The sequence below is a fragment of the Symphodus melops genome (genome assembly GCF_947650265.1).
Source record: "Symphodus melops genome assembly, contig: scaffold_121, whole genome shotgun sequence".
NCBI classification, from domain to species: Eukaryota; Metazoa; Chordata; class Actinopteri; order Labriformes; family Labridae; genus Symphodus; species Symphodus melops.
This window is the reverse complement of record NW_027636747.1, coordinates 77,075-90,839: the sequence shown is the minus strand read 5'-3', so window position 1 is coordinate 90,839 and position 13,765 is coordinate 77,075. Positions and strand designations below refer to the sequence as shown.

General features: G+C 46.9%; 1 protein-coding gene across 1 annotated transcript; it reads left to right on the top strand.

Annotated features, from left to right (window-relative positions):
• Nucleotides 1-5,207: 5,207 nt before the first annotated feature.
• LOC306819110 (transcription factor GATA-5-like) lies at nt 5,208-7,391 on the top strand. The gene is made up of 4 exons (XM_079372862.1): nt 5,208-5,307; nt 5,426-5,510; nt 5,596-5,717; nt 6,832-7,391. Exons 1-4 carry the CDS (start codon nt 5,293-5,295, stop codon nt 6,949-6,951), a joined length of 342 nt encoding a protein of 113 aa, XP_079228988.1. The 5' UTR covers nt 5,208-5,292; the 3' UTR covers nt 6,952-7,391.
• The last annotated feature ends 6,374 nt before the right edge of the window (nt 7,392-13,765 follow it).

Genomic DNA, 13,765 nt, shown 5'->3' with positions numbered 1-13,765 from the left:
CCTCTGGCGCCACAGCTCCAGGAGCCTCTCTGCCACCCGGACGGATGTTAGACCCAGAAGAGAGCCCAGACCCCGGGCGTCACCCAGCGCCGGCCCCACTGCCTCCACCAGCTGCTGCAGGCTCAGGGTTTTTGTTCTTAGCAGGGACATCGTCAGGCCGGGGGTCACGCTGCTGCTGATGTCCAGCCTGGCCCTGTGAATTAATGGTTCTCTCAACAACCAGTGCAGAGAGTCAGCCTTTGGGCACCTTTTACAATCAAAAAGGGCCCAAGACTTAAAAACACCCTGATAAAACGGAGGCAGCCCACTTAGTTTTAAAAGTTTAGAATCAATAAAAAACAGAGCAGCATCCAGCCCCAGGAAATCTGCATGTCTGAGAATGCAGCTGGCCACATCTCTCCACACCAGATCAGCCGGCCCTGTGAGGTATTTTTGTAAAAACTGGAGTCTAAAAGTGGCTGTCCGGCTGGCCAGGTGGACGAGGCCCTGTCCCCCCTCCTCCTTGGTTAAAAACAGCACCCCCTGTGGCACCCAGTGTAGACCGTCCCAGAAGAAATCCACCATTTTCTTCTGGATCTGGGCGAGCAGGCCTGACGGGGGGTCTACACAGGTTAAACGGTGCCACAGTTGGGATGCTACAAGGTTGTTTAAAACCAAAACTCGACCTTTAAAAGACATCTGAGGGAGCAGCCATCTCCACTTGGAGAGTTTCCCCTCTAGCTTCTCTGTGACGCCCTCCCAGTTCTTCTTCATAATTTCTTCTGTTCCAAGGAACACCCCTAGGTACTTAAACCCACCCCTCTTCCAGACTAACCCCTGAGGAAGAACTGGGAGGCCTCCACGCCACTCACCGACAGCGAGGGCTTCACTCTTCAACCAATTCACCCTCGCTGCCGATGCCTTGCTAAAATTTTTAACTGTGCTAATTAAAAGGTCTGCATCCCTCTGGCCGTCAATAAAAACCACGATGTCGTCCGCGTACGCACTTAAAACCACGTTCGTGTTAAAAGCAGGTAAAAGCAAGCCGTGCAGGCTGCAGCGGAGCTTGTGGAGGAGGGGTTCCAGGGAGAGCGTGTAGAGCATGCCGGACAGAGCACAGCCCTGCCTGACGCCTCGACACACTCTAAAAGGAGCACACAGACCACCGTTAAACTTCAGCACACTCTCAACATCCCTGTACAGCACCTTGATCTGGGCTATGAAGCCAGCGCTGAACCCAAACCTCTCCAGAACCTTCCAGAGGAAACTGTGTTCAACGCGGTCAAAAGCCTTTTCCTGGTCTAGAGAAATCAGACCAGTGTTACAGCCCAATGAGCCGGAGACGTCCAAAACATCCCGAATGAGGTGGACATTGTCCACCATGGACCTGCCGGGCACACAGTAGGTCTGGTCCCGGTGGATGACCTGCTCCATAGCCCTCCCCAGCCTGGAGGCCAGGACCTTGGACAGGAGCTTGTAATCCACACACAATAAAGACACAGGGCGCCAGTTTTTTATGTCCTGTAGGTTACCCTTCTTAGGGAGCAAAGTTATTACAGCTCTCCTACAGGACATGGGCATTGAGCCAGAGGCCAGACTTTCGTTAAAGACCTCCAGTAGGTCTTTTTCTAAGATTTCCCAGAAGGCTTTGTAAAATTCGACTGACAGGCCGTCTATGCCGGGAGCACGCCGCGCCTGCATGCCCTGCAGTGCAGTCTTTAGTTCCTGCATTTCGATCGGCCTGCTGAGCTGTTCATTTGTCTCTTCAGAGACCTGAGGTAGTCCTGAACAGAACTCGTCTATCAGTGCTTCCTCTTCCTCGTACTCGCTTGAGTATAGACTGGAATAAAAACCGACAGCTCGCCTCCTGATCTGGCTTGGCTCAGTCAGATTTTGCCCTGTGTCTGTTAAAAGTGAGTGGATCACTCGCCCCTGCCCGGTCCTCTTCTCCAGGCCGAAGAAGTAGCTAGAGGGAGCATCCATCTCCGCGATGGCCTGGAACCGGGACCTGACCAGTGCACCCTGTACTTTACCGTCCAACAGGTCTGCTAAAGCTAGCTTTTTGACTTTGAGGATTTCAATATATCCTCGATTTGCTGTGGACTCACTCAGTCTTTCTAGTTCCACTATATCAGTCTCCAGGTCCTTCATAGATCTGGTGATGTCTCTGGTGACATTGAGGGTGTGCTGCTGACATAAGAGTTTAATCTCTGTCTTACCATGGTCCCACCACTGCCTAAGACAACTAAACTCTCCCTTCCTCTGTCTAAAAACATCCCAGAAATAAATAAGAACCTCTTTAAAATGTTTATCAAACGTTAAGACTGAATTAAAATGCCAATAAGCGCTTTTATGTAAAATGTTCTGAATAAAAACATGACATAAAAGCAAAGCATGGTCAGTAAAAGCAGCAGGGACAATACTGCACATCTTAACAATATTAAAATGATGCTTAAAACAATAAATACGGTCGAGCCTAGCTGAGGAGATCCTACTCTCTCTGAGGTGGGACCATGTGTACTGACGGCAGTCCGCATGCATCCTTCTCCACACATCCACCAGGCCGTGGGAGCAGACCAGCTGCCTCAGCACGTGTTGGGACACTGGATGCGGCTCTGCATGGTTGCGATCTAAAGACGCATTTTCAGTACAGTTAAAATCCCCCCCCAAGAATAAAAAATCCTCCGGGGCACAGCCATTTAAAACATCATTAACTGTTTGTAAAAACAGCTTCCTCTCTGCACCGATTGTTGGAGCGTACACATTGATAAAAACCGCAGTAAAAAGGTCGAACCGTGCCTTCATTAAAAGCAACCTCCCCTCGATAAAATGCTCGACCTCCAGTGAGGCCGGAGTAAAAGACTTGGAGAGGAGGAAGCCAACTCCTCCACTAAGAGAAGTGTTGTGACTTAAAATGACTTCCCCCTCCCACTCTCTCCTCCAGTCGGCCTCGTTGCGATCATCACTGTGAGTTTCTTGGAGATAAAAAACATCGATGTGTTTCATCCTGGCTGTTTCATATATGGCTGCTCTTTTTTTGGGCTCTCTGGCTCCGTTTACATTTAAACTACCTACTTTAAAATTATCCATAAGAAAGAGATTTAAAAATAAAATAAAAACCAATAAATTAATTAAAAAACACATTGGAGAGCTTGGCTTTGACTTTTATCCCTTTCTTCCAGTTGCTTGTTGGCTCTATGCACAAGTTTTACTAATCTATAGACCTCCTTTTCGTCAAAAACAGGCTCCTCCTTCTTGTTCATATGGTGCGAGACTGACATTGAGAACATATTCAAGTCTGGGAAATAATCCTCAATGTTTATTTTTTTATTAAATGTTCTGATTAAAAATGTTCTGATTTTTTCCGGAGTGTATAATCTCTTCTTTTGGCTATTTGTGACTTTAGGAGGAGGGATGTCACTGCTGTCAGAGACACACTCACTTTCACTGTCCTCCTCCTTCCTACTGCTTTTTTTTACAAACTTTAGTTTTCTTGTACTCCTCCGCTTAGGAGCAGGTTTCTTTATATGAGGCTCTTCCTCCTCCTCCTCATCCTCCATCTCAGCCTCTTCTACCTGCTCTCCCCAAGTACGACTAGTACTCCCCCCACCTGCCTCCTCTACCTGTATGTCCCCTTCTGCCTGTGTGTCCCCCCCTGCTTGTGTGCCCCCCTCTGCTTGTGTGCCCCCCTCTACCTGTGTGCCCCCCCCTACCTGTGTGCCCCCCTCTACCTGTGTGCCCCCCTCTACCTGTGTGCCCCCCTCTACCTGCGTGCCCCCCTCTACCTGTGACTCACTAACACCCTGTGCTTCACTTTCATTTTTTTCTGTAGTTTTTTCATCCTTTTTTTCACCCTCCACCACATCACCTGAAAACTGTGTCTCTCCTCTCTGCTCACTTTCACTCACACTGTGCACATCATTCATACTCACCCCCCCCCCCTGCTCCAGGTCGGACACATCATTCATACTCACCCCCCCCTGCTCCAGGTCGGGCACAGCAGCGGAGAGAGGCAGCGCGGAGCGCGCTTCCTCTATCGGCCGCTCGGACGCCACAGCCCGGGTCACAGCAGATGAAATGTCCGCTGCGGCCGCGGGCCGTGGGGCGGCGGCCCCCCCGCCGCTCCGCTGCCACCGGCGGAGCAGCGGAAGACCCCGCCACAGGGCCGGGGGTCACCTCCCGGCCAGGCGGAGCCGGATCCCCGGCTTTCGGACAGGCACTCACGGTGTGTCCCTCCTCACCACAACCGAAGCACTTCATTGCCGACGAGGAGGCAAAAATCACGTAGTCATAATCATCTACTTTAACGCGGAAGCGGAGGTTGAGCTCCGCATCCCGGTTATTAAGTATCATAAACAGCTGTCTGCGGTGAGACACTACGTGTTTCAGCAGCGGAGACTTACATCCAGACAGGATCTTTTTAATGGGGGACACCACCTTCCCATGTCTGGAAAGCTCTCTGCTCAGAAACTCGTCGGTTATGAACGGAGGGACGTTTGACAGGATGACCCTGGTGGACGGCTGTGTCAGCGGGGTCACCTGAACAAACATTTCCCTCACCGTGATGCCTGTCTCCACCACGCGGTTCACCTTCTCCACCTGATCCAGGAAGATGACCACGGCACTGTTCATCCGAGCCGCCGACTTCACGCTGCCGTGTCCGACCTTCTCCCCCACAGCCAGCCCGATCTCCTCCACACTGCACGGGAAGCTGGCGTTGATCTTAATGCCATGCTTCCTCGTGAGGTGGCCAAAGGTGACTCCATTTACCATGGCGTCTGGAGACGCCGACCGGCGAGACACCGGCAGGAGATTAAACACACACACACACACACACACTAACCAATAAACTTAACGTGAACCCTTTACCCAATAATTACATTAAATTAAATCAAATTAAGAAAGAAAGAAACGTCAAAAAATCTCAAACGCTCAGCGTCTCACTCACACCGCTCACTCCCAGCATGCACCGAGAGAGAGAGAGAGAGAGAGAGAGAGAGAGACAGAGAGAGACAGAGAGAGAGAGAGAGAGAGAGAGAGACAGAGAGAGAGAGAGAGAGAGAGAGAGAGAGACAGAGAGAGAGAGAGAGAGAGAGAGAGAGACAGAGAGAGACAGAGAGAGAGAGGAATTATTTAAAGATACACTAATGAGGATTATGAGAGAATGATGTATTTCTTTCTTTCTCCTGTTTTGCTCTGCAGCAGACGACATCTCGTCGGACTCTCTGCTGCTCAAACTGTCAGACCAGCACGACCACACTGTGGAGACGAAACGCTGAAGGAGAGCCTGTCTGCAATGCCTGTGGACTCTATATGAAGCTGCACGGGGTAAAAGAGTCTCCTCACATTCATCTGGAACATTTTATACAGGTTGTAAAGAGTGGCCGTGCTCTGTAAGGTATTGTACCTCACTCACCTGTCACTCACCTGTCCCCGCCTCCTGCAGATACCCCGACCTCTGGCCATGAAGAAAGAGAGCATTCAGACCAGGAAGAGAAAACCAAAGATTCCCAAAAATAAAACATTCACAGGTAAGTAAAGAAAAGAGAGAGCAGCAGGGATTGTTCTTAATGTGTCTCTACATTCAGTGATATTCCTCCTGTGGCTGTCCGTTAGGCTCCACCCCATCTGACACCTGCTCGCCGTCCTCGCTCTCCGTCTCTGAACAAGCCTCCACCATCAAGAGTGAACCCAACCTCTCCCAGTACACCGGACACTCCAGCACATCTGCCACCCAGGTACCCTCCTAAACTGTGTGTGAGTGTGTGTGTGTGTGTGTGTGTGTGTGAGACTCATGACTTCATCAGGGTTAGAGCTGCTGACTCGTGACTTCATCAGGGTTAGAACTGCTGACTCATGACTTCATCAGTGTTAGAGCTGCTGACTCATGACTTCATCAGGGTTAGAACTGCTGACTCATGACTTCATCAGTGTTAGAGTTGCTGACTCGTGACTTCATCAGGTTAAGAACTGCTGACTCATGACTTCATCAGTGTTAGAGCTGCTGACTCGTGACTTCATCAGGTTAAGAACTGCTGACTCATGACTTCATCAGTGTTAGAGCTGCTGACTCGTGACTTCATCAGGTTAAGAACTGCTGACTCATGACTTCATCAGTGTTAGAGCTGCTGACTCGTGACTTCATCAGGGTTAGAGCTGCTGACTCATGACTTCATCAGGATTAGAGCTGCTGACTCGTGACTTCATCAGGTTAAGAACTGCTGACTCATGACTTCATCAGTGTTAGAGCTGCTGACTCATGACTTCATCAGTGTTAGAGCTGCTGACTCGTGACTTCATCAGGTTAAGAACTGCTGACTCGTGACTTCATCAGGTTAAGAACTGCTGACTCATGACTTCATCAGGATTAGAGCTGCTGACTCATGACTTCATCAGGGTTAGAGCTGCTGACTCATGACTTCATCAGTGTTAGATCTGCTGACTCATGACTTCATCAGGGTTAGATCTGCTGACTCATGACTTCATCAGGGTTAGAGCTGCTGACTCGTGACTTCATCAGTGTTAGAGCTGCTGACTCATGACTTCATCAGTGTTAGAGCTGCTGACTCATGACTTCATCAGGGTTAGATCTGCTGACTCATGACTTCATCAGGGTTAGAGCTGCTGACTCATGACTTCATCAGTGTTAGAGCTGCTGACTCATTTAATTTTATGTTTACATATTCTATGACTTCATCAGGCTGAGAACTTGCTGACTCATGACTTCCTTCTGATCCTTCTGCACAGCTGGAACATGAAGGTGTTTAGATAAGAGCTTCAGTAAACGAGGATGTAAAGAATCATCATATAAACACCAGTTAACGTTTAGTGTGAATGTCTCCGCCACCGTAGCAGACGGCGTCTCACCTGGACAGCCCGGCGTCAGGAAACGTGGAAGTGAAATACGAGGACTTCCCCTTCAACCCAACCTCCATGTCCACACAGAACTGGTGTTCTCTGTCTCAAGCCTGAACTGCCTTCACCTGCACGGCAACAGCTGATGACATCACATCTGATGACATCCCAAAGGTGGGCGTGGCTCCAGAGCTTTCTCCGGGCTTTGCATGGGGAGAGAGACCAAACCCTGCCAACAACAGGACTACACCAGACCACTACGAACCAAACCAGGTTAGCATCAGGATCTAAACAGGACAAAACCCAACGTAAAACAGGACTACACCAGACCAGAACTAGGACTTAAACTGGCCAATAACATCATCCAGGATAATCTAACTGCCTAACTGCCGAACTGCCTAACCCAGGTCTAAAAAGGGACTAAACAGGGTCCAAACCAGGACTAGGCTAAATAAAGAAGGGCTAAACCACGTTTAAACATGGACTGAATCAGGAAGTCACCAGGACTGCTGAACTCACGTCCTAGGAGACCCAGCGAGAGCTATGAGGGACAGACACGACTCACAGAGGATGGCGTGGAGGTAAACAGACAGGTTGATAACCTTTGGAAGGTCATCATGGTCTAAATGGGATCTTTGTCGGAGCGCACGAACACACACACACACACACACACACACACACACACAAACTGCAGTTTGTGTGTTTTGTTGTCGGAGCAGAAATAGAAAAAAGACGTGGGAGGTTTTTTTTTATGGCTGTTATGACCTCATCAGCACGTGTAGATGGTTAACTTTTACAGGCTCATTATTTATGTTGAGATAAGGACAGGTGAAGCTCTGCAGGTTTACTCACTCACATTATGACTTATTAGTTTTCACAGCAGACACATAAAGACGGTTTAGAACCAGGACCACACATCACAACTTCATCAGTTAATATGAAACATGATGTGCAATGACTTTGAATGAAGGAAACGGACAGAGGGAGTGTAAACATTAAATCGTACTTTATTGTGAAAGTGTTTAATTTTATTTTGAAAGTGTTTACTTTTATTGTGAAAGTGTTGTAAACAAGTCCCTGACTACTCTTTAAAATCTGTTTGTGTAAATAAACTGATTCACATTTTATTCACCTGATCCGTCGTTTGATCAGTCTTCATTTTTTAATCAAACATTTTACAAACATTTTGTTCCTCCATCAGAGCCCAGTCCTCCATTAAAGCCCAGTCCCCCATCAGAGCCCAGTCCCCCATCAGAGCCCAGTCCCCCATCAGAGCCCAGTCCCCCATCAGAGCCCAGTCCCTCATCAGGGCCCAGTCCAGCTGGGCTGTTGGTGGAGGACTGGGCTCTGATAGAAGACTGGACCCTCATTGATGGTTGGTGAGTTTTAGATGTTTTCATTGAGTTTCTGTGACTTTATTTTCGGGTTCAGGGTTTAGGTTTAGTGTTTAGGGTTCAGGGTTTAGGTTCAGGGTTTAGGTTCAGGGTTACATTAGGGTTCAGGGTTTAGGTTCAGGGTTCAGGGTTTAGGTTCAGGGTTTAGGTTTAGGGTTCAGGATTTAGGTTCAGGGTTTAGGTTCAGGGTTTAGGTTTAGGTTCAGGGTTTAGGGTTGAGGGTTTAAGTTTAGCTTCAGGGTTCAGGGTTTAGGTTCAGGGTTTAGGTTTAGGGTTCAGGATTTAGGTTCAGGGTTCAGGGTTTAGGTTCAGGGTTTAGGTTTAGGTTCAGGGTTTAGGTTTAGGTTCAGGGTTTAGGTTCAGGGTTACATTAGGGTTCAGGGTATAGGTTCAGGGTTTAGGGTTCAGGGTTTAGGTTTAGGGTTCAGGGTTTAGGTTCAGGGTTTAGGTTTAGGGTTCAGGATTTAGGTTCAGGGTTCAGGGTTTAGGTTCAGGGTTTAGGTTTAGGTTCAGGGTTTAGGTTCAGGGTTTAGGTTCAGGGTTTAAGTTCAGGGTTTAGGGTTTAAGTTTAGGTTCAGGGTTTAGGGTTCAGGGTTTAGGTTCAGGCTTTAGGTTCAGGGTTTAAGTTCAGGGTTTAGGGTTTAGGTTTAGGTTCAGGGTTTAGGTTTAGGTTTAGGGTTCAGAGTTTAGGTTCAGGGTTTAGGTTTAGGGTTCAGGATTTAGGTTCAGGGTTCAGGGTTTAGGTTCAGGGTTTAGGTTTAGGTTCAGGGTTTAGGTTCAGGGTTTAGGTTCAGGGTTTAAGTTCAGGGTTTAGGGTTTAGGTTTAGGTTCAGGGTTTAAGTTCAGGGTTTAGGGTTTAGGGTTCAGGGTTCAGGCTTTAGGTTCAGGCTTTAGGTTCAGGGTTCAGGGTTTAAGTTTAGGTTCAGGGTTCAGGGTTTAGGGTTCAGGGTTCTGGGTTTAGGTTCAGGCTTTAGGTTCAGGGTTAGGGATGTTCAAAGATTTTGGTGTTCAAAGTGATTCATGCTCGTGTATGAGTGTTTGTGTGTGTATTAATGTGTATGTTAATGTGTGTGTCTGTGTGTTAATGTGTGAGTGTTAATGTGTGTGTGCTAATGTGTGTTAATGTGTGTGTGTTAATGTGTGTATTCGTGTGTGTGTGTTAATGTGTGTGTGTTAATGTGTGTGTGTTAATGTGTGTGTCAATGTGTGTATTAATGTGTGTGTGTGTGTGTTAATGTGTGTGTGTGTTAATGTGTGTGTCAATGTGTGTATTAATGTGTGTGTGTTAATGTGTGTTTAGGTTTACGGTTCAGGATTTAGGTTCAGGGTTTAGGTTTAGGTTCAGGGTTTAGGTTCAGGGTTTAGGGTTGAGGGTTTAAGTTTAGCTTCAGGGTTCAGGGTTTAGGTTCAGGGTTTAGGTTTAGGGTTCAGGATTTAGGTTCAGGGTTCAGGGTTTAGGTTCAGGGTTTAGGTTTAGGTTCAGGGTTTAGGTTCAGGGTTACATTAGGGTTCAGGGTATAGGTTCAGGGTTTAGGGTTCAGGGTTTAGGTTTAGGGTTCAGGGTTTAGGTTCAGGGTTTAGGGTTCAGGGTTTAGGTTTAGGGTTCAGGATTTAGGTTCAGGGTTCAGGGTTTAGGTTCAGGGTTTAGGTTTAGGTTCAGGGTTTAGGTTCAGGGTTTAGGGTTGAGGGTTTAAGTTTAGGTTCAGGGTTCAGGGTTTAGGTTCAGGGTTTAGGTTTAGGGTTCAGGATTTAGGTTTAGGGTTTAGGTTTAGGTTCAGGGTTTAGGTTCAGGGTTTAGGGTTGAGGGTTTAAGTTTAAGTTCAGGGTTTAGGTTCAGGGTTTAGGGTTCAGGGTTTAGGTTCAGGGTTTAGGTTCAGGGTTTAGGGTTTAGGCTTTAGGGTTACATTAGGGTTCAGGGTTTAGGTTCAGGGTTTAGGTTTAGGGTTTAGGGTTCAGGGTTTAGGTTCAGGGTTTAGGTTCAGGGTTACATTAGGGTTCAGGGTTTAAGGTTCAAGGTTTAGGTTCAGGGTTACATTAGGGTTCAGGATTTAGGTTCAGGGTTCAGGGTTTAGGTTCAGGGTTTAGGTTTAGGTTCAGGGTTTAGGTTCAGGGTTTAGGGTTCAGGGTTTTAGTTTAGGTTCAGGGTTTAGGGTTCAGGGTTTAGGTTCAGGGTTTAGGTTCAGGGTTTAGGATTAGCGTTCAGGGTTTAAGTTTAGGTTCAGGGTTCAGGGTTTAGGTTTAGGTTCAGAGTATAGGTTCAGGGTTTAAGTTTAGGTTCAGGGTTTAGGGTTCAGGGTTTAGGGTTCAGGGTTTTGGTTCAGGCTTTAGGTTTAGGTTCAGAGTTTAGGTTCAGGGTTTAGGTTCAGGGTTTAAGTTCAGGGTTTAGGGTTTAGGTTTAGGTTCAGGGTTTAGGGTTTAAGTTTAGGTTCAGGGTTTAGGGTTCAGGGTTCAGGCTTTAGGTTCAGGCTTTAGGTTCAGGGTTCAGGGTTAGGGATGTTCAAAGATTTTGGTGTTCAAAGTGATTCATGCTCGTGTATGAGTGTTTGTGTGTGTATTAATGTGTATGTTAATGTGTGTGTCTGTGTGTTAATGTGTGAGTGTTAATGTGTGTGTGCTAATGTGTGTTAATGTGTGTGTGTTAATGTGTGTATTAGTGTGTGTGTGTGTGTTAATGTGTGTGTGTTAATGTGTGTGTCAATGTGTGTATTAATGTGTGTGTGTGTGTGTTAATGTGTGTGTGTGTGTTAATGTGTGTCAATGTGTGTATTAATGTGTGTGTGTGTGTTAATGTGTGTGTCAATGTGTGTATTAATGTGTGTGTGTGTTAATGTGTGTGTGTGTGTTAATGTGTGTGTGTGTGTTAATGTGTGTGTGTGTGTTAATGTGTGTGTCAATGTGTGTGTGCGTGTGTTAATGTGTGTGTGTCAATGTGTGTATTAATGTGTGAGTGTTAATGTGTGTGTGCTAATGTGTGTTAATGTGTGTGTGTTAATGTGTGTATTAGTGTGTGTGTGTTAATGTGTGTGTGTTAATGTGTGTGTCAATGTGTGTATTAATGTGTGTGTGTGTGTTAATGTGTGTGTGTGTTAATGTGTGTGTTAATGTGTGTGTGTGTTAATGTGTGTGTTAATGTGTGTGTCAATGTGGATAGATAGATAGATAGATACTTTATTGATCCCGAGGGAAATTCAAGTTTTTTTGTGTGTGCGTGTGTTAATGTGTGTGTTAATGTGTGTATTTATGTGTGTGTGCGTGTGTTAATGTGTGTGTTAATGTGTGTGTTAATGTGTGTGTGCGTGTGTTAATGTGCGTGTTAATGTGTGTATTAATGTGTGTTTGTGTTACTGTGTGTGTGCGTGTTACTCTATATGTTACTGGGTGTGTGTGTGTGTGTATGTCTGTGTGTGTGTGGGTGTGTGTTGCTGTGTGTGTGTGGGTGTGTATGTATGTATGTGTATGTGTGTGTATGTGTGTGTATGTGTGTGTTTGTGTATGTATGTATGTATGTATGTGTGTGTGTGTGTGTATGTGTATGTGTGTGTATGTGTGTGTGTGTGTGTGTGTGTGTATGTGTGTGTGTGTGTGTGTGTGTGTGTGTGTGTGTGAATGTGTATGTGTGTGTGTGTATGTGTGTGTGTGTGTGTGTGTGTGTGTGTGTGTGTGTAGCAGGGCGTGTCCCCTGCATGTTGTTTAATCCTTCGCTGGAGATCAAAGGTTGAGCTCCAGCTCGTCTTTATGGCGCTCAGGTCCGAGTCGGCCTCTCTGAGGAGGACAACATGGACCTGTCAGTGACTTGGCTGCTGCTTTACAGCCGCCATGGCGACATCCCGGCACCAACAACAACGCCCGCTTTATGACTGTTGGCCAACACGCCGCTTCTTATCAGCTGCTGGGAGAGGCGTGCAGGTGAGCACACCTGGAGGAGAGTAAAGAGATAAACAGCGTGTGGTAAAAGGACGACAGCCGCTCGTCTCCATCACGTCTATAATCTGATCCAGCAGCAAAAATCAGATTAATAAAGATGTGTGTGTGTGTGTGTGTGTGAGTGTGTGTGTGTGTGTGAGTGTGTGTGTGTGTGTGTTTGTGTTAACATGACACATCTGTTTCAAAGCATGAAGAGACGTATCATCAGCAATTGAAAGTTCAGACGACAAACTGAGCAAAGGTTGAAATACAACGAGAGCGCCATAAACCAAAGTACATGTACACACACACACACACACACACACACACACACACACACACACACACACACACACACACACACACACACACACACACACACACAGACTCAGAGCCTGTGGTGACCTTGACGTGTACCCTCTGAGCAGCCTCCTGGTATTTTTAGCTGAGGGTCTTTTTAAACACTGATTCCAAAATACGACAGGAGAGCAAGAGAGGTTAAAAACAGACGACAGGTTGATGGATGACTCAGAGACACGACTTCCCAACCTTCATGTTTGATTGTTTCCTCCAGAAAAAAAAAGTTACAGGAAGTTAAGGCTGGTGGGAAGGGGGGGGGGGGGCATGACCTTTAAGGTGGAAATCAATAGACAGACCATAGAATAGTCCACTGTAGGTACCAGCAGGTCTGATAACTGCAGACTCTACCACCTGTAGTTTAGAGACTGTAGGTACCAGCAGGTCTGATAACTGCAGACTCTACCTCCTGTAGTTTAGAGACTGTAGGTACCAGCAGGTCTGATAACTGCAGACTCTACCTCCTGTAGTTTAGAGACTGTAGGTACCAGCAGGTCTGATAACTGCAGACTCTACCACCTGTAGTTTAGAGACTGTAGGTACCAGCAGGTCTGATAACTGCAGACTCTACCTCCTGTAGGACATTTAGAGACTGTAGGTACCAGCAGGTCTGATAACTGCAGACTCTACCTCCTGTAGTTTAGAGACTGTAGGTACCAGCAGGTCTGATAACTGCAGACTCTACCTCCTGTAGTTTAGAGACTGTAGGTACCAGCAGGTCTGATAACTGCAGACTCTACCACCTGTAGTTTAGAGACTGTAGGTACCAGCAGGTCTGATAACTGCAGACTCTACCTCCTGTAGGACATTTAGAGACTGTAGGTACCAGCAGGTCTGATAACTGCAGACTCTACCTCCTGTAGTTTAGAGACTGTAGGTACCAGCAGGTCTGATAACTGCAGACTCTACCTCCTGTAGTTTAGAGACTGTAGGTACCAGCAGGTCTGATAACTGCAGACTCTACCTCCTGTAGTTTAGGGACTGTAGGTACCAGCAGGTCTGATAACTGCAGACTCTACCTCCTGTAGTTTAGAGACTGTAGGTACCAGCAGGTCTGATAACTGCAGACTCTACCTCCTGTAGTTTAGAGACTGTAGGTACCAGCAGGTCTGATAACTGCAGACTCTACCACCTGTAGTTTAGGGACTGTAGGTACCAGCAGGTCTGATAACTGCAGACTCTACCTCCTGTAGTTTAGAGACTGTAGGTACCAGCAGGTCTGATAACTGCAGACTCTACCTCCTGTAGTTTAGAGACTGTAGGTACCAGCAGGTCTG

Bases quoted from the DNA above. Each gene is read 5' to 3' on its own strand.
- LOC306819110 (XM_079372862.1), top strand. The intron at 5,511-5,595 runs GTAAGTAAAGAA...GCTGTCCGTTAG, and splicing joins CAAAAATAAAACATTCACAG to GCTCCACCCCATCTGACACC. The intron at 5,718-6,831 runs GTACCCTCCTAA...CCGCCACCGTAG, and splicing joins CCAGCACATCTGCCACCCAG to CAGACGGCGTCTCACCTGGA.